This window comes from Ceratotherium simum, chromosome 24 (genome assembly GCF_057802395.1).
Source record: "Ceratotherium simum simum isolate JZ-2026a chromosome 24, ASM5780239v1, whole genome shotgun sequence".
Classification (NCBI taxonomy): domain Eukaryota; kingdom Metazoa; phylum Chordata; class Mammalia; order Perissodactyla; family Rhinocerotidae; genus Ceratotherium; species Ceratotherium simum.
The window spans coordinates 24,186,809-24,211,896 of NC_141923.1; the positions used below are offsets into that span (position 1 = coordinate 24,186,809).

The 25,088-nt window shown below is 37.0% G+C and overlaps 1 protein-coding gene across 1 annotated transcript in view; it reads right to left on the reverse strand.

The window, feature by feature from the left end:
- The window catches only part of LOC101397659 (neurexin-3), a 964,554-nt gene that overhangs the window by 26,826 nt on the left and 912,640 nt on the right, over nucleotides 1-25,088 (reverse strand). The window contains exon 11 of the mRNA XM_087448107.1: nucleotides 23,677-23,755. Coding sequence (XP_087304233.1) covers nucleotides 23,677-23,755 — 79 coding nt within the window. The remainder of the gene's footprint in view (nucleotides 1-23,676; nucleotides 23,756-25,088) is intronic.

Below are 25,088 nucleotides of genomic sequence, written 5' to 3' on the forward strand. Positions count from 1 at the left end.
GCTTCTAAGAGTGGCCGAGCTGTGCCTAACTGAAATAGCTTCATCCTCCAGACATATAAAGTGAAGCTGGAAAAACCCCATGTTTGGTAAGATAAAAATAAAACCAGCCACAATGCTTAGGCCCGCAGAAACCTGGTGTCCAAGGCATCTGTGGGTATATCCTCAGTTCTCGTGATTACATGAGCTTCCCAGGCTCATGGATGGAACGCACGGGACAATCCGCACACCTGAATCTAACCAGAGGCAGAGCTTTCCCACCTTCTATGTGTGAAACACCATAGCCTGACCCAGTTCTGCATTAACATCCTGTACATGACCAGTTCTCATGGGAAAACGCTCACTCACTAGCTCTTGAGTGAGGACAAGATTATGTAAAAGAGAAAAAAGTTGTGGAGATAGGTCTGAAGTTCTATTACACTTCAGACAAAGTATTAAGTTTCTTGTGCCTTTGAACAAAATGACTCAGCTGGTGAAAAAGCAAGCATTTTTCTTAAAATGCTCTCAACACCCCCAAATTCCTATTAAATCGAGATATTTCCCCCATTGTTCTTTTCCTCACGATTCCCTAGTGGTCTCTCTCTCTCTTTTTAATAGGACTATTGACCCTTAAAGACCTCATATCAACACTTTCCTGAAATGGACTGGAACCTCCTAGGAGTTTATCTGTCAATTTAATATTTGTGTCATCTAAAAAAAGGGGGGGGGGCTTATTCAACCTCCTTCCCATTTCATCAATCAGTGTGAAGAAAATGAGAGAAAGAACTGAAGATAGGTAGCTTACAGCTATTAACAATGCCTTGCACCAAATAACACAGAAAGTTCATGAAGTTGCCTGAATAGTTAACTGAGCAAGTCTCTTTTTATGAAGTAAATGGTTAGGAGGTAGGCAATGGAACAAGGTAATTTAGTCCAATAAGACCAAATGGAGAAGTTACTTTGCCTGTGTCTATATTTACCCAAACTCTGGTAAATACAGTTTGTAAGTAAAGTGGACAGGTAGACTAGTTCTCCTCCATTGCAATATGGGTGCATCTGTGCCACTGAATAGTAAACCAAGACCTCCTTTCCCTATTTCTGGCCAGTGGCATCAGGCAATGGTCTGGGAGGACTCTCAGACCTGTGAGCTGTCTCTAACTTCCAGGCTTTGTAAAAGGCAACGCCCTCCTTTTGAGCATTACCAGCCTCCTTTTCTAGTTGAGTACTTGCAAAAGAAAAACAGTCATATTTCAAGCTATCCTCTCTTGCTCTCTTCTGCTATCACACAAGAGCCTTACATTTTTGGGTTTACTGAGTATAATTCCAGAAATAAAGGTGCCTCCATTCTAAAATTGAAAGAGAAAAGCATTTTGTTCATTTTGTTCCTTATCTGGAGCCCAGGGAGCATGACTCTCAAGCCCATCTTGAGCCTGAATCCAAACTCCATGGCCAGATAAAGGATCCTACGAAGTGCAAAGCATCCTTTTTTCCCCCGGAAATAGAACAAACTATTTCTAGATTCCAAACTTATTCTTTGAAAGCTTATTAAAAAGTCTCACAAAGTTACAACTAAAGTACTACAGTCATAAATGTTCCCTAGAACTTCATTCATTTTAAAATGATGCAACTTCCCTGGACAAGTCATATCAGAGGCAAATCGAGTCATTTATGCGGTAACAATGGCCTTCTCCATCCTTCCGTGCCAGGCCATTGTGAAGGATGTGGCCATGATGCTCAACACATTTTTACAGCATGAATGAACCTCATCACTAGTCTTTCAAACACTCCAAGTGTGTTGCAGACAGATAAACAAGCCCTGCTTGGAGGAAGTGTCTGAATTTGAAGCCGCCAAGCATATCTTCTTCATTCAGAGTGTGCTGAATGAAGCAATGCATTGTAATGAAATACAGTTAGCGGTGCTGTGGATATGCAGACACCTTCATTAAAAAAAAAAAGTCATTGGATTCTGTGGCCACGGTAGGCTGGGTGTATAGATGATGTTGGTACCACAATTCAGCTCTATTCCACTGAAAAAGATGCTTACTAGCAATCTCTCTCTTCTCTGAAGAAAACTTCAGAGAAGTCTGCTATCCCATAGAACTAAATAGACATATTTAAATAAATATGTATATATATTTTTTCATTCAGGGGCTAGAACTAATCTTTTGTGGCAACACATATATTGATCATTCTGTGGGCAATAAAACAATTCATTTATAACTGATTCAGGCTACCACTATTGACCTTGATGGCTACTGGCTCCTGACTCCATAAAATGTGCTATGTCACTTAACAAATCTAAACAGTAATCAGCACTAATCTAATAAATTGCAATGGGCAGCAGAGTGATGGATTTTTATAAGCAGAAGGTGAGCCATACATGGTCAATGAATGACAGACCTAAAGAAAAACTACTGTTTCCCAATTGATAGAAAGAGTATTTAAGTTCCAACCCAGTACTGGGAAGCTGTCAGCAATCCAAAATGTGACTTAGAAAACTCTTGTTGTAGGAACAGGCATTCAGGAATAGATTTCCTATTATTTCCTTTTTGGAAAAATAGTATTTCTTTATTATAATAATAACAATAATTACAGTCATGCACCAGATAACGATATTTTGGTCAACCATGGACCTCATTTAAGACTGGTCCATAAGATTAGTACCCTATAGCCTAGGTGTGTAGTAGGCTATACCAACTAGGTTTATATAAGTACACTCTGTGATGTTCACACAACAATGAAATCGCCTATAGATGCATTTCTCAGAATGTATCCCCATCGTTAAGCAACACATGACTGTATTATTATTAATAATTATAATAAATATAAAATATAATATATGTAATAAATATAAAAATTATTGTTATTATACAGTCTTATTAGAAAGCATTTTTGTTTTATTCCAACTGTAGAAGCACAAGCAAATTTTTATTGTGGGGCAAGTATTAATAAATCAGAGCATGTACAAACCATTTCCTATAAAACCACTAATCACACTTGGAAATGATCAGCAATTTTAAAATCACATATTCAATGACTTAACTGATAAAAACTGTAATGGTGAGAGTGGTAGTGGGGAAGAAGGAATGTGTTTTCTCTTAAGGGTGGAATTGTGTAAATTATAAGTAGATTGATATTTGATCTCTACTTCCTCACTACCTTCACCAATATATGATTCTCATCTCCAGCACAATCCTTTGAGGCAACACCTGTTTTTTCAAAAAATTGTTGTGTGACTAACTCACTTATAGGCTCTGGAGAATATAAGGATGCTAGAATTTGTATGCTGTCTCAAGTCCCCCTTGTATGTGTTTGAAGAAATAATGCGCAATCCTACAAGGAACTAGGGAGTATCATCTAAGACTTTGAGAAGCTGGAAATGGCTTTGGTGACTCTTCCAGTCTAAGACATATATTTCTGTCACCTTCTCCTTGATTGGCAGGAATTGGTGTACCAAAAAATACAGACTCACTTTTTTTTTTTAAGTCAACATTCCTCCAGTGAATGCATCATTTTACTCACTCTATCTGCATTCTTCGCACAGCCCACTCACTCCCCACCAAGGGGCAGTGCAGGGTCACTAAATTCACTCTCATCTCCATTCATCCAAAGATGCACAAGGACACTAAAGCCTATTGAGGTGGAAGTTCTTTCTTTTATACCTTGGGCAAAATCCTGTGAGATAGTTGCTGCTCACAAATGACTCCCTCTCAGAGATGGCTGATTTTTCCTAATGTCTAAAACTTCTTGCAAGCTCAAATGCTCTTTCTTCGTTGCCAAATGCAGACTCTGTGGTCAGATTTCCAGTGTGACAAGAGCTAGAGGATCTATAACTCCAATATGGAGTTATTTTTACATCAAAAGAACCATCCATGAAAGTTACTGATTGACGGTTTAGTGGAAGTGTATAAAGATAGGAACATATATATTTTTAAAAATCTGGTTATCAGTGTTTATAATCGTGTTTTCCAGGAACAGCAGGATAGAAAAAAAAATCAGTCCCAGACTATCCTACATAACATCAAAACTATCCATCACGTAGGCCAATTTGGGGTAACATAGCCAAGAGACACATTTGTGGATGTGTTGGGTTCTAGAAAAGACAGTTTTCTTGTATTTATTTAATGAAAAAAGTGAAAGTGAAGCACTCAGTTCCATCTATCTACTCAATGGTATTGTGCCCCATGGGGCAGGGGATGAGGGGAGGAGATACTGAAGATTATTCCTTGTGCATCATTTTAAAGCTGGGCCCTTCTCCAATGGGTATGATCCCACTAGGTCCAACATGGTGACTAACTAACTCTCCTTGAGATACTGCTCCTGAAATTTTTTTAAAGGAAAATAGAACCATAGCGAAGAAAGTGGAGGAAAAAATCAGCATGAATGGCAACTGATAAGGTGAACACCCTTTTTATCAAGTTTAATAACAACAAATCAGCATTTGTGCAATGCCTGACTCAGAGAGAATCCACAATTTGAAAATAGGAACTACTGTAAAAAATATAATAAAGAATTATTTCACCAATCAGTGTGATAAAGGAAGCCGTGTAATGGCATTTGGCAGTGGTTCCAGAACAAAACAGTTTAGTAAATAAATGAAGTCATGACAAGGAAAGGTCATAAAGCAGACTCTGAATGCGGCAAATGAAAAGTGAAATCAGATTTTTTAATGGCTACAAATACAAATGTTTGTCCCTTAGTAGCACTGCCTGACTTTTTTCAAAACAGGTTATAAGATCAGTGAAAACTTAAGTACATTATCAATTTCCCATTTTGATATTCTGGACTACACATAGATACTATCAACAAGGAATGTTCTTAGTAGCATAAAGCAAATTTAAAAAAATCCATTATGTGTTAATTAAAAAAAGTTTTCTCTGTGATGATATTCAGAATGTTAATTTGGTGGGCAGTGTCTGATAAATTCACACACTAAAAAAACCAAAAGAGTAAAAGAAGTTGCCCCAGAAAACAACATAGAAATCAAAAAATGTTAGCAAGCTCTCCTATCTCTTAAATGTAAGTGTGGAAATCACTACGAATGCTGATATTTAAAAGTGGCTGCTTTTATCTTTAAACAACCCTGTTGTCTGACTAGACATGCTCTAGGCATCACATTTGGACCATTTGTTTTACCAGCTGTTTCTAAAAATATGTTCATGAAGGAGACCTTTTCTGCCTATCTCCAAAATTGCTTTTGTTGAGGGCTTTTTCCCCCTTGCATAAGGGAAAGGCTATAGATATGGAAAACAACATCTGCTTAAAGATCTCACAGCTTCAGGGAAGGACTACAGTCACAAGCTTCAAGTGAAAAAAAAAGAACCACCAAAAACCTGTGATAAGCTAAATGACTGAAGAGCCTGCCGCATTCTTTTGGATTAAAGGTAATCAAATGTTTTAATTCGTTAATACAATCTTTGTAGCAGCAGTGACAGATGTTCCCTACACGGAAGAGAGTCTCAATTAATCCGCAGCTAGCTTAATTTTCTGGACATCCTATCAAGGGAGAGAGTGAAGAATAAGAGGGAGGTAGAGAGAAAGGAATGCAAAGTTTTTAATTACTCATTTGCAACTGCATTCTTGCAACCATTCATTAGATCTAACAAGCAGATGTACAGATGAGGGTGGTCAGGCAGTGAGGATGCACACAGCACCTAAAGGCGGGGTTAAAGAATCCATCATATTCCCAAGTGTCTGTTGAAGGCCACTTCACATCCCATCTGTGTTCCTGGTTTCCAAGCACTGATTTTAAACTTTCTGGTAATGGGTCACTTGCAATATACCTTGTGCCTACTGCTGCTATATGACCACCTGGTGTGTCCATGGACCATTTGTCAGTTGATGAACAGGTCCGACCCCAGGGAACTGGTGTGTGCAGAGCTATACAGAGTCCTACATATCATCGTCATCATCATTTTTGAATTCCTCCAGCAGCTTTCCTCACAGGGCCATACATCATGGACTTAATTCCAACTCCTGGGAAAGGCAGGATTCACTATTTTTTCAAATTACTGATCTGGCAGAGTTCCTATATCTAAATATTCACAAGATTTCCCTTGTTGACCTCCTAATAAAGGTCATTAAAAAATATATATGCTTTTACATTAAAAAATATATATAGGCTTTCTTTCTGATTACAAATGTAATAGATACTCAACATAGAAATTTGGGGGCAGGAATAACAAAATAAAGATCATCCACTGGCCACCACCTAGAGATAATCACTGTTAAGTCTGTGACTGATTTTTATAATCCTTAGACTTGATTCAGGACACCAAACCTCTGAATTCCAATAAACACTCAGTAATCTTGGTGTGGTTTCTTTTTTTTATTATTTTTTTATTTTATTTTTTCCCCCAAAGACCCAGTAGATAGTTGTATGTCATAGCTGCACATCCTTCTAGTTGTTGTATGTGGGACACGGCCTCAGCATGGCCAGAGAAGTGGTGCGTTGGTGTGCGCCCGGGATCCGAACCTGGGCCGCCAGCAGCAGAGCGCGAGCACTTAACTGCTAAGCCACGGGGCCGGCCCTTTTTTTTTTTTTAATTTTTTGGTGTGGTTTCTTATTAGGCTAAATTAAGTGTCATATTTAGATAAAAATTTCATGAAGCAAGAGGTTATTGGTATAGATTACCCAAGAGACAGAAAAGGTAGAAGTAGATGAGAACTATAGATAGAAATTCAGTAATTGCCTTTAGTATGGATCACATCCTCTCTTTTGGCTGGGTACTACGGTTTTTGACCCTCTCGTGACACAAAGATGGATCGTGTTAGCTCAAATGTTGGCTAATTCAGCTCTCCAAATGGCACTCTCTACTTTGCTATAAAGTTTAAGAAGAGAAAAAATTTTAAATTTAGTTTAGAGTCCTTAGAAATGTCTATTTTTCTTTAGTTTATGTTTATAAGTTGATTTTGGCCTTCTAATAATATTTATTCTAGAATTTTTTTTTAGAAATCTCCCATTCTGTTTTATGTCTTTAATCTATCTCTTTTCCTTGTTCTGAGATATCTTAATATCTAACATCTAAGTGACCTATGCTTAGAGTAATAACTTCCTGGGCCTCAATGAAATAAATGGCTTGGTTTTAAGATTATCTAGTTCATAACAAAATTTTAGACTTAGAGGGTCCTAAGTCTTCAAAATCTACTAAATCTAGTGTGACAACATAGATAACACTAAATCTCTTGTTTTCTGGATGTTGGTTTATTGGTTTTCACAGATCAGTAAAACGTCAAAGAAAAATCTGTGGAGAAGGAGTTACATAGAGTTGCCAACTCTTATTTTGCTAATTAAAGAGGCTACAAACAGGAACAAAACACTATTTTTGTCAAAGACGTTGATTTTAACCATCAAAAAACCAGAAGATAAAATCTCAGAACATAGGGTAGTCTGTAAGTTTAACTTTGTGGAAACTCAGCGTCTTGGCCTTACTTTTCTCATTTCACCATGGATCAGTGAAAGTTTGGGTGCAGATTGACACTAGTTCTGCATCAGAGCTTGGGAACCACTGCTTGAGTTTGCCTAATGATCTGTCCTCAGTGTAGGAAGGGAGTATCACTGACAATTCATCACTAGAGCATACACTTATTGAGTCAGAACCAGAAGCCACTAATTGCTTCACCACTTGTCCATAATCCCTTAGCTGGTTCCCCTAGTGACCAAGAGAATAGAGAGTTGTAGATTTGACCCCTAAATGGGCTGGTGATATACTCTCTGGTGGGGGAACAAAGACCAGTAGAAAGAAGATGACCAATTTTTCACACATCCTCTGAATTCTCTGTTGGATGCTATCTCAGTTTAGAATAAAAACTTTTGGGATTCTTTTTTTAAACTTGATACACAGTATCAGTAAAGTGGTGTGGATTATGGATTTAGGACACTTGGGATTTAATTCCAACAATGATAGAAAATAGTTTAATGATCTTGAGCAAATCAATTTACCTACGTGAGCTTTAGTTTTGTCACCTAAAACAAAATCATTACAATAAACTCTAAAGTTCTGCGAACTTACAGTCTTAGAGTTTTGTAAACTTTAAGATTATAATAAAAGAAAAAAGAGATGCAAAAAAGGCCTTGAGCTTTACCGGAGTTTGGAAGAGGAATTGCTATGTTTAATTTGCTACTTAATGTCACCAAGTGATATCTTAACCAGAAATCTTAGGAGAGTACATGCTTCAAACTTGATGAAGAGGTTATGAGACAAGAGCCAGCCTAACAAGACAGGGCCATCTGCAAGGCCCCTAGCCTAACAAGATAAGGCCCCTAACCAATCGGCAAGCTAGGAGAATCAGATAGAGACCACCAAGATCCACATTCCACAGTTGTGGAGCTTTCCCGGGTTTAGGCACGCGCCCTAGCACCCAGGAGTCCACTGAAGGTGACCCTAGCCCCATCAGCATAGTAAAAATCACACCCAGGGGTGGAGAGCTAGCATGCTGATACATGCAACGCATGTGGTGGCATGTCAAACAACAGCGCAAGCGCAAGAAAAACCCCACCTCTACACGCCATGACAAGGCACCCCTCCCCAGCCTTTGCCTAGTAAAAGCCCTACAATCCCGCTCCCTAAGGAGCTGGTCACCTGCATCTTTCCTTTCCTCACCGGCTCCCTTGTGAATCTCCGGTGCACAAGCTAATAAACTTTTACTTTTCTACTCTCGTTTGTTGTCTCTCTTGATTTCCATCCTGGGGGACAACAAGAACCCAATGCGCCAGTAACAGATCTAAAGGAATTTTAAAAAACAAAATTAAAAACACTGTGTCTCATTGTGGTACCTTGTTTGACTTTCACAGGGTCTATTTTTATTTTAATGTTTTAAAAATATTGAACTTGAATGCTGTTCAATGAGGGCATGTTCTCCCCGAGTTCATCAGAGTTCTCACTAGGGCTGATTGTGTCAATCCTGGGCTATTTCATCTATTCATGGTACCCAGCTGTCCGCTGGGGCCTGGGTTGGTCCCTTTGCTTTGTAGGGAAAGCTAGTAACGACTAAGTGTAAAGAAATAAAGAAATAAACAAGCAAACAAACAAATGAATAAGTAAACCAACCAACCAACCACATAGTAAAATACCAGGCTATTGGAAAAGCATAATGGGAGGAAAAGAAGTTTATTTTATGTCCCTATCAGGATATCAATAGTGCTTAATGTACTCCCATTTTGCTCTTCTTTTCTACAATCCCCTTGATCTCAGAGGCTTATTAAAACACAAATTGCGAATTACGCCATTTTTTAAAAGCCAACCCCTGTATCTCCTGCCCCAAAAGTCCCTCCTAAAAGCTCTGTCTTGCCTCTTTGCATCGTCTCTTCATTTTGTTTTTTGCTTTTTTTTTTTTTTTTGAGCCATAGTTCAAAACCTTACAACTCCAGGCACAATATCACACCAGGGGGCCTTGTTAATGGAGAAAGCTCAAAATGTTACTATTTGGCATCCTGGCTTCCAAAAGTTAATCTTATGCTCCCTCTGGGGATGGGATACATTAGGATCTGGCTTCATAGTTTACCTGATGATGTTAGTATATGACTTTCACATTTTTTTCTACATTTTTCTAATGTTAAAGATGCTAAAGGGACTAAGCATTAATTTATAAAATCAAATCCTTAAGTAACAAAGGCCACTTTAACAGTAATACTAAATATGGCTTTGAACCTGTATTTTCGTAGCTTGTCCTTGCCCAATCTGCTGCCAGGTGGTGGAACACATTATTCTCCTCAGGACACAGGATGCTCCTTCCTGCGCCCCACTGTATAATCTGTTACCTCTGACGTTCAGAGGGCTAAGATATAAATAAACGCTTTTGCCCGCAATGCAGGAAGAAGTCCTATATATTGCGCCCCTTCAATTTTGTCCTTCCCATTCACTGCCTGTGTCACTAAGAATGTTTTTCTCACTTTTCCCACAAAACTGAGAAAGCTGCAGATCAAAAAGTGCAGCAAAAGAAGAGGTTCTCAGCAGGCTGCAAATATCATATCTTAGTCATTTCGACATTTGTCAGCTCAATAACCCACAGCCAAGGTGTGGGGAAGAATTACTGGGATGTGACACCGTATGTGGGCTGGAGTTCAAGGCAGCTACTGCCAAAGAGGTCTGAGAGCAGTGGGGAAGGCAGCCCACGCCCTAGCTGAGGCAGGAGTGCAAAAGAGGGGTTTGCAAAAGGAAGGGCAAAACATCGAGCTGTTACAAAAAATGCAGTGTACATGCTGGGCAGAGATGACCCTGGTTTTGTAGGTTTGTTTTTATTGTGTTTCATATCTGAGATAATGGCATATTTGACACAATGGTGACAATTGAGCTTTTAATGTCCTATCATATCCTACGTGGTCTCATGTGCTTAATGGAAAACTCAATGAATGTTTATTAAGATTGACTATAAAAGGGTCAAGAAGGATTCACTTATTTTTTTAAAAGACAACAAGAGCCAGCCCTGATGGCCTAGTGGTTAAAGTTCAGCACTCGCATGGCTTCTGCCGCCCAGGTTCGTTTTCTGGTCGCGGAACCTTACCACCCATCTGTCAGTAGCCATGCTGTGGTGGCAGCTCGCATAGAAGAACTAGAAAGACTTACAACTAGGATACACAACTGTGTACTGGGGCTTTGGGGAGGAAAAAAAAAAAAAGAGGAAGATTGGCAACAGATATTAGCTCAGGACAAATCTTTCCCTGCAAAAAAAAAAAAAAAAAAAACACGCCCAACCTATCAGATTTCTCTAGATCTGGGGTTAGCAAATTATGGCCTGTGAGCCAAGTCCAGCTTGATGCGTGCTTTTTAAAATAAAGTTTTATTGAAACACAGTCACATTCATTCATTTATGTATTGTCTCTGGCTACCTTTATGTTACAAAAACAGAGTTGGTTATGACAGGGACTATAAGACTCTCAAAATCTAAAATATTCGCTCCCTAGCCCTTTACAGAAAAAAGTTTGCTGATCTTTGCTCTGGGTGATTGATCAGACATATTTGAACTAGCAATTAATATTGCCAACTCTCATGATCTTCTAGTAAAAAGGGGGTCTCTGTGCTTCAGAGCTAAGATAGAAGCAGAACTCAACAACAGAGGGTTCTTAAGCATTTTCAACTGTACAAATTTTCCAGTTTAGGATCTGGCTTCAGGACTGGTCAGGATTGATATAATTTGTAATAAGACCCTCAGATACTTGGACGAGCTATACTTACCTTGGAAGGATTCTAATAAGAGCAAACATGGCTTTAAAAAGATGCTTTCTTTTTAATTGAGAATTTTTGTCCTTAATAACTCCTTTTAAGATTCTTTTCTTGCATAGAAAAGTCAAGGGCCCAAAAAAGGTTCTTTTGTTTTGTCTTGATTTTTTTTCATAGTTCGAGATACATTATGCAAGGAAGTGAGAAAAATCAAAGAGAAGATAAACAAATGGGTATGAATTTATGAAACATCAGGAGCACACAGATGTCAAAAAGAGGTTAAGGTGAGAAATGTATCCTCTCAGGTGTGTGTTCACTTGTTTTTTGCTTTCTATTAACTGTAACATCTAAAACACTGTGTTCCAAGGAACATAATTATTTCCAAAATAAAGAAAATATAGCATCTTACCAGAGCTCTCACTAAGAGCCTATACAGTCATCCCTCATTCTCCCAGGGGATTGGTTCTAGGACTCCCACGGATACCAAGATCCATAGATGCTCAAGTCTCTCATAAAATGGCGTAGTATTTGCATATAACCTATGTGTATCGTTCTGTATATTTTAAATCATCTCTAGATTATTTATAATACCTAATACAGTGTAAATGCTATGTAAATAGTGTTATACTGTATTGTTCAGGGAATAACGACAAGAAAAAAAGTCTGTACATGTTCAGTACGGATGCAACCATTGTAGGACATTACATCCATGGTTGGTTGAATCCGCTGATGCAGAACCCGTGGATATGGAGGGCCGACTGTATTCTTAGAATCCTAACATCAGTTAGAGGTGACTGTTATCTGATCATATGCTCTAAACAAGACTGCTAATGAGTAATGAGCTACAAGCCCCAGTGCACAAATTATGACATAGGTGACATGAAGAAGGACTAACTTCACATAAGTGATGGTATTTATCCCAAATATTGGAACCATTTCACCTCTCAGGAACTTTGGGTAAGTTGTTTCAACCACGGCTATTTGGGTAAATCATAATCGAACAATTTCATAACCCATATCAACCAAGATTTTAGAGGCCTTTGACATAGACAGTAATTAATCCATTTAACAAGTATTTCCTAATCACTTCAGACACTCAATACACAAACTTGCTTTCATTGTTCTCAAGGAGGCAGGTAGCTATTTCATATACATGGGTTAATGGAGAGTAAGCACTATATAATAAAAGACAGTATAGCATAGTGACCTGTGTGTGGGCTCAAGGGCCAGTTCACTTGGGTTCAAATCCCATTTCTTCTGCTTCCTTGCTCTGTGACCTTGAACAATTTGTTTCGTTCTTCTGTGCCTCAGTTTACTCATCTTTAAAATGGATATGATAATAATAGCCCCTCACAGGATTGCTATGAGGATGAAAGAAGTTAAAACTATAAAGTACTTAGGACTATACCTGACTACAGTAAGGGCTCAATGAATATTTAGTGGATGAAGGAACAAAGACGTAGCAGGGGCAAAGCTATAGGTGAAGGCCTAGAAATCACTTTGAGGGCCTTTATTCAATATTATGTATGCTGTCATTGAAAGCTGACCACAGGGACACCTCAACTCGACACCAAATCAAAGTAAAAGATCGTACTACAAGAAACCCAATCAGAGAATCTATCTTATCAAATTAGAAGGGCTAATAAGATCCAACACTTTCCTTTTTAATTCCCAGGTCTCTCAAACTCTTTCACAAAGCAGTGATTAAGTATCTAACAGTAAAATGACTTTTTTAAAGCTGCAGTCATTTTCTGTAATACAATGGTTCTCATGCTGTTTTAAGTGTTAATATACCAGTTTACTCTATGAGAAAATGTGGAAGTAAAGGGCATTGATATATTTCACTGTGCAGTTGGTTAATTAACATACATGAAATACTGTAACTAAAGAAAGTACATTAGATTTTAAAAGTTACAAAAACATAGCAACTGAGTGATGGAATCATGCTGGAGATTATAATTATAGTATAACGTGCTAAGAAATGCATCTATTATAGTCTTTCCAAAGCTCAAGAAACAAAATTCACAAACCTAAGAAATATCCTGTTTATCTTCAGTGTTACCAGGGAAGAGTTTTGGCAACTCTATTTTGAGGAAACAAAATTAGTCAAAGTTCCACAAAGGAGCACATGATAGTTCTAGAATTTAGTGCCTTAATAAGTGTTTAAGCCTGGTCCTCTGTGTACACTGCAACACAAATAAAATGTATCCATTTTCAAAGAGATTTGGGTTTGAATCTTAACTCTATGCACAGATACATGACCTTGGAAAAGCAAACTTTGAGTCCCAATTTTCTCTATTGTAAGATGGCCACAATAGTTTCCCCCTCGTAATAACTCAAAATGATATTTACATAAATACCATGTTTGAATGCACCCAGCATGGTACCTGGGCCAGTGGTGTGCCACAGCCAGCTCATGACAGCTGATTGCTACATTTTCAGGAATTTTGAAAATCAGTTGTCAAACACAGCTATTATCAAAAATTAAAATGGATAGAATTACAATCAAATACATTCCATTAAAAACAAAGGTAATAAAAACTCAAAACTTATTACTTCCTAATTATTTTACTATTATCTATGCTTTTGAGGTTATTGATGTCTATAGTACCTGCATGGTGAAAATACTATGTAATCATGTGCTAATGAGCATCTTTTCTGAATTCTGAGTTTAGTGGTGTCTATATTTTGGCTTGAAATCAGCCACAGTGGGAATATTTTACAGTATAGAAATTGGCAAATGCTACAAATTAGGGCTGTGTGTGTCTGCGTGTGCTGGTTCTTAACATTTATCAGCAAGCTGCTTTACCTGGCTCCTCAGGAATACCCCTTCCTCCCTCCTGCCTTACCTGCCCTCTCTCTCTTTCTCTTTCCCTCTCTCCCCTCCTTCCTTCCTTAGAAAGTTCTTCTTAGTCCACAGATCCCATGAATTTCCTCTTGCTTTGTCCTCCCCTCTTACCCTCAACAGTAGCAAAGAGCTATCCTGACATGATGGACGTATCTCATCGTGAAACCATTTGCCTCGAAATGCTTTCTCTTCCCCAGATTAAAAATATGGATTTTTTTTAAATCTTAAAATTTATTTCAAAAATCTTTAATCTACTAATCCACTTTGTACCTATTTATATTCTCTTGCTCAGCCTTTATGAATAAGGAGGTTGAAGTTGTTACAATGATTTATTTTTATACTATTAGCATCAAACAAACCAAATCATTCTAAGTTATGCAGCAAATTTCCTGGATAATCACAATTATAATCCAGCATCTGAATAATTAACAGGCCACTTTCTTCCACTTCTGTCTCAAGAAATTCAGACTCTATTCTCAGAACAAAAGCTATTGTGTATGTCATGTTCTTTGAAAAGAGAAAAGAAAGAATTTAGATCTAGTCGAAGTGTCGGCTCTCTAATGCTTCCATGAATTAAAAAATAAAATAAAATATATATCATTTGACTCAGAAAGATCAAAAGATAATCTTACCTTGAAATATGCATGAGGTGAAACCAGTGAGTTAAAAGCTTTCTTTTTTCCCTTCAGATGCCTTGCCAAACACATTTATATTTTAGGTTAAACTACATAAACATAAGTGAATTTTATAATAAAACATATTCAGCTTTCCACAAATTCCTCGCCAATTCAGGAACAGGCACTGAATATGGCAGAAATGATCACGCTCTGTCACTAGCATTTTCTGAAAAATTTTTCTGTTGATCTGTTTCTGAAGAGAGGGTTCTAGCTAGAAGATTGATTTTCTATGGAAAAACTTTGCAAATTAGCTCTTACGTGAAATCCCTATAGGAGTAAGCCCATTAATCATGCCAAAGAAATCAACAAGGGTTTCTTATTATAGTTGATCAGGTGGTTGTTTGGCTATTATCATTACAGTTTCCCACTGTAAGTTTTGCCTCCTTAGCTAGGTATAAAGTGCGACTTATGACTTCCAGATGCAAACCACAGTTATCAGCCTTACAATTGGACTGAAAATTTGTTTTGCTTCTTTGTGAAGTTCCCTAGGGGTAAGATTAAAAGTAGAGACACTAGGGGAGTGAGAAGTAAAGGGAGAGGATTTCAAACCACGTATTACAAACAGAGAACAGAATCACAGAAGGACACCACGACGGTGGCCTGTGAGACAGGATGGCAAGACAGAGGTGTCAGACAAGAGACACAAGCTTGACTGCTGTGCCAAGAAAAGCAAACACACGAACAAAAGCACACAGAGATGCTGTAAGAGCAGCTCTTGGGGCTGCCATGACCCAATGGAAATAATAATAAAAACGAGAACCCAGGAAATTATAACTACAAAAGAAAGTTACCCCCACAACTCATACACTGGACTTGCTGGGTTAGCCCGGAGGTGTCACTTGTATGAAACACAAGATGGCGTCATTACAGCCCATGCATTGGTGATGGAGGCCATGGTTAGTTGATTAGCTATAAAACTGTCGTTGCATGCCACACAATGACCCTGGGTTTGTCCAGAAATAAAAGATACAACAAATATTCTATATCTGCAATAAAATTCTTTTTATGCCATCTGAAATTTGTGGAGAGGGATGTGTTTCTCTATCGTTTCTGCATGTTTTTCTTTCTTTCTTTTTTTTTTTTTTTGGCTCATTTGTCCTCTTTTCAATTAATTACATTGTCATAAAGGGCAGAGTAAAGGCAAGTGGCCTGTGCAGATATGGGGAAAAATAAAAAGGGAAAAGGAAGGAAAACTAAAAGGAAAAATAGAGGAGGAAACAAAGTATTTCATTCTTTTGTACACAACTTTCTTGGATTTTGTTGGGGTTTGTTTTGTTTTGAGCATAAATGCTGGAGGAACATGCTAAAGGGGGAGAAATTCGAGATTAGGATGGCAAGAAAAGATTTTGTTGCCTTATTTGATTTGTATATCTATATATCTGTCAGTATTTAAAAAATAATGATTATAATTACTCATAAAAGTATAGCAATGAGTTAAAAATAGCCATAATGACCAAAATACTAAATATGAATCAAAACAAAATAAAGTAAATTGAACCACCAAAAATTCATGCGGCACAAGATGAGGTAAAAAGACAGAAAATGTTCTTCAAATATATACAAGGTATATATCTATTTATATATATACACGGGAATGTGCATATATGGATAGATATATCTGTATAATTTTTCTCTCCACCCCTCCCAAGGATAACAGAATTATGAATCACTGTTATAATTATGATAAAGAAGAAAACAAAACCTAAAGAAAAATCAACATGCTTTGTTTGCCAAGTTAAAACAGTATCATGCATGTCTATGTTGGCCAATGTAAGAATGATGGTGTGAATTTCTGTGTAAACACATGACTGATGGCAGGGGCTGTTGTTAATCTCTGTTTACATTAGTCTAATAAAATTTATACTGTGTCTATATATATATAAAGTGATAGGCACTATATGTTTAGTATACACACATATTATATATAAATATACATATATACACACAGTACGTATACTGGGGCTTAGGGGAGAAAAAAATACAGAACAAAAAGAATAAAAGAAAACCCATAAAAACCTCTCTTTGAAAAACCCAATCCCTCTTTGTTTATTAATTTTTTTAGGGGGGACTTGCTTAATGATTTCATTAAGCTCACTCCTTATCAACTACTTACATTGGCATTTGAAATCAGGAAGTTCTCATGAGTTTGGCTTGAAATTCTCTACTCACATGCCCATCCTTACTCTATTATCAAAGAAGCCCTGGCCCTAGACCATAGACCTACACTGGGTATGTGGAATTCAAAGAAAAGTTTATTACTGAACTGTACTTATTTTTCAATCATAATGAATCAGAAATTCTGTGCCCCCTAACAAAGATATAGAAGAATGCTCTTTAGGGTTAATGGATTCTGTCACTGGTTGGCATCATCTGTGATTTTTCTTGCCTGTCCCTGGATGGGGTAAGCTATTTGCTGAATTAGAGACCTCTCCTTAGAGTTCTGATAATATTCTAGGCATTTCCATTCATTGTCCACACTGTTTCTTCCTTTCCCTTCTTTCCTTTTATTCCCCTTATTTTTATATCTTCTTCCCTAATAGACTGTGAACTTCTGGAAGGTGTCTTATCTTATTTTCGTTTTCTAGCATCTATTCCAGTGTAGGTGCATAGTAGTTGCTAAAAAAAATGTCTCATAAATAAGTGATTTATTAAAGTTTCAAATGGAAGCATATATACTTACACACAGATCTTACTGATTCCCGTCCCGTCCTAGCATACCAAAAAATCTTGAGTAATGGAGATGAATAGAATTTCTTTCATTTTTACCATTTTTGTTATTAGATTTGTTGTTTTTGTTATGAAATCCATGATAATGGTCAATCCAGAGCCACATATTTTGTGCATGATATGCCTGAGCTATCAATTGCCTAATAACCAATTAGTAGACTTCCCTATATTTATAGTTTTATTCTTACTCTAATTTTCAAAGGACTTATCATTAGGGATTTAAAGGGCACATATTTAATCCAATACCTTAAAAATTAGTTGAGTTGGGATGGAGTTGGGTTATAAAAAATTGATACAATTTGTCATTGAGTGGGTTAACGAATGAAGACAGAAACTATACCATTAAATTGGGAATATTATGCACCCATGAACGTACTCTATTAATTGATAAATCAGTGAAGGAAATTCAAAAATTGGTGGGCTTTAGCCTAGACCTAAATATGTGAATAACTGATTGTTTTTGGGTACATTAGACATGTATTATAATTCAAATGTAAAAAGGACTAATGTCCACAGCCAATAATGATTAATTAAATTAATGAAATTTACATCTATTTACATTCCTCTTTCCAAAGCTAACACACTTCTCAGAATATTTTCATTATCCATTTATTCAAAGTGTTTTTAAGTGGACCTGAGCTTCAGGGTGAATTCTGGACACTGTGATACTCAAACATTCTAATGGAATTTTATTTAGGCATTTACTATTCCACTATACACTGAATAGCCACTTAACTAATGACATTTAAAAATAATTCTATTTACTAATCATGAGTTTCCATATGGAAAAATCTTTCTAAAATTAAATAAAAATCCATTTCTTTCTAATAAAAACATACAAGTTGCTAAGTCTTCAAGCTTGCTGGAGACACTAAGGACAAAATGTATTTCTATATACACATAAGATTTACAAACATCATATTTAATGCCAGTAATCAGCACGTTTACTTTTTTTCATCTATGGATTCTGGAAAATGAGGCTCTATTTCTTCTTATCCTTCATTAGAAAATTATTGTTTTAACATTTTAGCTGCATTTTCCACAGCGTTCCAGCAAATAAAAACTCTAATGATTTGGTGATCTTTTAACAATTTAGTGCCAGATTTTCATATTATAAATACTTTACTGAGTCATCACAAATTGATAAAGAACCCAGTTCCACCTGGAGAACACAAATAGGGATATGCTCTTGGTGTTTTCATCAAATTTAAATTTCACCCATACTGGGTGGGGTATTATAGTGTGACTAACAAAGAAAAACAAAGTAGCAATAACGCTAAATGCAAATATGAGGACTGTAGATTTGAGGAGTAAAAATACATCTGAGAAGCGCTCTGGGAATAGAAATTATTTTGTGATATCAGATTACTACCATTAGTTTGAACATCTCCCTCAGTCCAACCATTATGAAAGTTGGTTAGCACAGTCCTATTGATGGATGGATGTGTTTCATCTTTACTTCCTTTTACTGCCTGCCCTTTGGTGGGAGTGCTGTCCCATGAGATTTGATCAAAGAACATTAACAGAAGTGGAGGCAAAAAACCTGGCTAATTGACAACCAGAAAAATGTATCCCTGGATAATGGCTGAATGAATCATTACAGTTGTTAATTATTGCCATGCCCATTTCTCACGTGTAAAAGAAATTTCTTTATATTTTTTTCCTCTGCTCTGTGACCCCTGCTCCCACGACTTTTAGAGTCTTGACACTATAAATATATAAAATTCAGGAAGTCCATAATTTCTAATTATACAAAGGCTGATCTAAGAACACATATGTTTTGATGTTATTCTATTTCCAAAGATGGAGATACTGGGGATAGGAACAGGGGGGAGAGAGAGAGAAGAAATGGAAAGTGAATTTCATCAATTTATCTATATTTCCGAATTCATTCCCATATTTTAGATCACAAAAGTGAACTTACTAAACATCTTAATTAATATTTGGCTGCCACAATCTCATGAGGGAATTCCATTTCCTAGTGGTTATTTTAATCCTCTCCAGCTTGTTTATTTTTTTGTTGTTGTTGCTGTTGGATCCAAAGAGTTAAGGACAATGAAATACAAATTTACTGTACAGTTTAATATCAATAGAAGTGTAGTTGGGAAGGAAAGGGTTTATATGCAAAGATATGAATCTGAAATATTAAATAGACACTGACTTCCTTAGTGGGGAACACAATCAACATTTAAAAATTAGAAAAGGTAAAATCCTGACCCTCAACTTTAAGTACTTACATAGTTATTCAAATATTCTTATGAATATTTTCATTTGTTGCAGATGGTTTCATTATGATTTTATAGTTTAAAGTTTCAATTCTGAGTTCTTAAAACAAATATTCATAAACTGTGATCTTACCTGTGACTCATTATAAAATGATCTAGTTCACAGCAAGAGAAGGGATGCAGAAAAATAGAGAACTCTTTTTGTTCAAGAAATGTGGATTTTGTTAGGGCTATATTACTTGTGTGAAATCATAGGTTTTCAATAATTCAACAGGTTTCATTTAGCTGTTTAAGGGGAGACAAATTTAGAAGTGTGAAAAATCTCCAATTTTAATTTAAGATAATGAGGTATTTTAAGAGTCAGACTAATTCAGTCAACAAATGCGAATTGAGCTTTCACTCTATGCCTTGTTCTCGTGGTTTAGGTGGTTTTTGTTTGTTTGTTTGTTTTCACTCATCTACATGTTTTCCAGAGAATATATACAGAAAAAATTTGACATCCATTGGATTTACAAGGTTTCTAGCCCATCATCAACCAAACTCCAAAAAATTTTGAGTTGTTCCTAAACATGATATGACTTAGCTCCAGCAAACCAGGCTGATCCCTCAGTGCCAAAGTGGGTTGTGGCTATGAAAGGCAATTGCTTACATCTGACTCAAAACCAGCAGTTTTAAAATCCATTTTGATTTCAAGCAAGTTAAATAAGAAAAATAATTTCATTTAAAATTTGATGTCCACATGAAAACAAAGATTGTAGAATATAGCATCTACTAAACTGACCAAATTTATGAAAAGCAAGAGCTTCTAGTGGTCCTAAATTAATCAGGAAAGAACTTGTAGAAGTTAAATGTCTTATAACCGAGACAGCTAGAAAATCGTAAACTTGCTAACAGAGTGAGAGAAGACAGGGTAATTGTTAAGCAAGATAGAACAAGGCCTGGGTAATTAGCCAAATGTAGTGTGTTTCGATCAAACATCAGGCCTGGAAAGGAATAAAATTTTAGAGATTGAGGCAGTGAATTAGGGTCTTCAAAGCCAGAATTTTAATCTCAATATTCACATAGAATCTCAGGATTAACAATTTATGTCAAAGTTATGTAAATGTCACCATTATCTGTTGTGGCATAAGCAATGAGAGCCTTCTCTTTGGGTGGTGCAAAACCTAGCTCCAGAAACAATTGGTTTAAATGTTTCTGATTTTAATTTGGATTGTTTTTGGAAATGTGAAGGCTATGGAGATATTTCCCATATAATGCAAACAAAAGAGCTTGATAGCTCTATGTAATCTTCCTCAGAGTTAATCAGGTCCCCAAGGCAAAACCTCTGCATGAATAGGAATATCTATCTCCTTCCTGTATTGAATATGCTCTGACACATTTCCCTGTGTATCTGAATCACTTACCAGGAAGACTTTATGGAATAAGTTTAGAAAGAAGAAATGCTCATTCTTCAAATGTGATGAGTTGAATAATCCCAGGCAAAGGGGATCAACATCAGTCTCTTAGAGCAACGTGTTAGCTCCTTTGGGGTGGGCACTCTGTCACCTACTTTATTTATATGCTCCCTACCATGCTCCCTTGTACAACACAACAGGGTGTTTTCAAAATTGTTTTTATCCCCCTACTGACTCCATGTAATTATATTATTCAAGAAATGCTGGCATTGAATTTCTGTCCTCTGCTTTTGAATCAGATGAAGCACCCGTGCAGCCACTAAAAACCAAATGGACTTAGTCTGGGGCCATTCAAGTTTGCGCCTGTTCATGTTCAATACTAAATGGCAACATATACCCACAATCTGGGGAGCTGTAGAACTTGTGAATCTGAGATCTGGAAAAGTCGTCTGTCTTATGATGGAGGTGGCTATGGACATGACTGTGTTGGGGGTGAGGGAGGTAGTAAGGGAAGATAGCCGTAATAATTCAGAACGGCCAAGGCTCAATTTTTTTTTTTTTTGTGAGGAGATCAGCCCTGTGCTAACATCTGCCAATCCTCCTCTTTTTTTGCTGAGGAAGACTGGCCCTGGGCTAACATCCGTGCCCATCTTCCTCCACTTTTTATGGGACACCGCCACAGCATGGCTTGCCAAGCCGTGCGTCAGTGCACGCCCGGGATCCAAACCGACGAACCCCGGGCTGCCGCAGTGGAGCATGTACACTTAACTGCTTGCGCCACTGGACCAGCCCCTCAATTTTTATAAGAAGACAAAATCTAAAGATTTGATAAATATTGTTGCGTACATACAGATATTGGTGCTATGAAAGCAAGAAAAATAGAGAAAGGATAAACAGAGAATCCAAATTAAAGTCTTGGTGTCTTAAACTATTGGCCACAAAATCAGTTAATTTAACGTAAGTCTTGGAGATCATGCCATAGTCATATCTGAATCCTTAATATCTAGCACATAACTAATATACAGAGCTGACCCTCAAGAAATATTTGTCGAACTGAATTATGTTGGAAAGGTAATTTCGATAGTAAAGCTCCTTATTCTATTTTCTAACAGCTCATTTATGAAGATTATTAGAATAGGAAGGACTCAAATCTAGAGATATATGGTATCCTGCCTGAGTGTTCAGAAATATTTACTGACTGAATTAATGGATGAATTAATTAATTAATGAAAACTTGGTGCCCAATTTCTGGTATAGATTGTGTGTATCTGCCCTCGAGAGTTAAAACCTCACTTAGTACATTGAGATTATTACCCAATAATCTGAAAAAATCTGACTAACTAGGTCACAGTTACTTTCCTCCCACACAGCTGAGCTCCCGAGTGAACAGATCACACTCTAGAATGGAAAGGCCCTACATATTACTGATAGGTCCCTATGTAATGCTAAGGACGGGAACCCACAGAACTTCCTGGATCCAAAGCCACTTGCAAGACACCAAGCAGTCAGGCTTCCAAAAAATTTGAAAAATTATAAATCATTTTGGGTTAACAAATGGAAGGTTTTTACTTTTGCTATATTATTTTTTCATGAAGCTTAAATTTCTCTAGAATTGGCAAAAGGAAATGTTTAATGGCTCGTCTTTTTTTTAAAGAAAAGGAAAAAAAATAAAGCAACCCAAAGAATCCACTAGAATATTCTATTTATTTCTCTTAGCCTTTACAGAAATAAGATCCTAACCCAACTCCAGCTTTTAACTCTGTTAAACATACACAGAAATTCGATGATATCTGTTCTCTATTATATATATATAAATGTTTAACTTATAGCAAGTCTCAAAACAGATGACTTGGGAAAGTTGATAGGAAATAATCAGGGATTGCAGTTGCCTGCTGGACATTATGTCATACATAGCTCACTATAAAGAAAGACCATAAAACACCAAAATGTATCTGGGTGCAAAGGGGCACACATTGAAGCTTCTAAGTGCCAAAGTCTTTTCAACTTCAGCACAGTAGATACATTTTGAAGCATCTCAGCTGTTGACATGGCATGGTTCAATACTAATTTTGTGTTTACTATGCTACATTGCTGCACAAATTCTCTAAACACACAATGAACAAAATTAGTATAAATATAATACCATGTTAACTGCTGTTGAAATCCCATGGAAAATGTTTTTTTGTTCTTTGGTGTTGGTTTTGGGTTTGGGTTTGTTTGCAACTTAGGGCTCAGAACAATTCATGAGGTTTAAATGATCTTGATGGCTCCACTCATGCTGATTTGACGTCATTCCGATATAGACCTCTTCATGACCCCACCCCCCGTTAATTTCCTAGCTGCCATTGGCCGCTATACATTTGCTGTTCCGGTGGTTAATCTGGGTGTCTGACTGCCCAAAGTTGCATTATATACCATGATTTATCTTTAGCTATCAAGGAACTGACTTTAAATTTCCCTGGGATTTTATGGCTCCTTCCATGGGACTTGATGCTTTTGATTATATATTAATATTTATATATGTATGCCTATACATATATAGATATAGGAAATAAACACATTAACACACTATAATATATATATAAAACACATGTATATTCACATATATGTATGTATTGTTTTTTGCAAATGAAAAAATAAAGCAAGCAAAACAAGACTGACCTAACCTACCTGTACTCGGCTCACATTCAACGAAGTCTTCATCATCGCTTGAACATTCAGCAGATGAAACAAGGTCATCTGATGTTGGCTGTGCATGTCAAAGAAAAAATAATGGGGTAGGGGGAAGAGAGAGAAAAGAGAGAGAGATAAGGAAACCAATGAACAAAAGCATCAAAGACTTACCACTGTGCCTGCCTCCATCATTATTACTGTTTCTCTTATCTAAAGAGGGCATGCTGTAGATTGGAGAATTTTTAACTCCTGTGTATCTGTGAGTGTCTTTGGGTCCAGACAATCTGTGTGGGTCTTATGAAAAGCTGAGTGACCCAACAAGATTCCAGGAGGCGAAAGCCTCTCATCCCTATAAAGCACATTGTGCAGCGGCGACTCTATCCTGACTTTAATTTCAATTTTGAGAATCAGAAGGGCAAGAGAAAGGCTATTGCAAATGGTGGGCAATATAAGAGTGCAAGTCAGCACAGACATGCATGGCAGCTTTGAGAAGGTTTCAATGCATATGGTGTGAGGTCTCAAGTGTATGATTCGGTGGCTGTGAATCTATAGGCTGGCATAATTAATGAATGCTGCGAAATGCAGTCTGTTCAGGAACAGCATAATGGCTTCTCTTGCTAGCAGCAATTTCTTCAGGTAATTGCTGCAATTAGCTGAATTAGTAATGTGGATCAGCAGAGAGATACCACACAGCAGCCTCTAGACATAGGTAAGGCTGTTTCTGGAGAGCAGAAAAAATTTTGATTGCAACAACAGTAAAATCAACTTGAGAAAAAATTTTTTTGTATTGAATTCTGCAGAAACTCCCCAATGCCAGGGAATCTGCTGCAAGAAATATAGGGGACTGTGGGTAAGGGCAGTAAGAAGGGCCCTTGCTACACAGTCGATGAGAAGACTGCTGTCTGTACCTGGTACATATTTTGCATCCACAATATATATTGCTGAGTTAATTAATTAATCTACAGATCTTATGTAAAAAAAAACTTGCTCAACTATGTGCATAAGAGTATTCAATATATAGTAGTGGTTCAATAAATGTTTCTTTCTTTCTCCTGTTTGATGTTAATGTTAACTGACTTGCTGGTCTTATTATTGCCAATGCATTGAAGTCCAAATCCATATTCAAGGGGAAAAGCAATTAGAAGCCAGACGCTCTGCTAGACATGCATATATACTTATTAGTTATAGTTATTATTAATTAGACACCTTTCTCACAGAAATCTTTTGGGACAGAGATAATTTTTTTACTTTTAAAGAAAACTGAAGTTCAGAGAGGTTAAGTGAGTTGCTGAAGGACACACAGCTAGTAAGAAACATAGTCGGGATTTGGACAAACACATCTTAGTCAAAGTCTGCATTTGTGGTCCACATAGGTTTCTTTATACCCCTTCTTACATGATGTTGTGGAC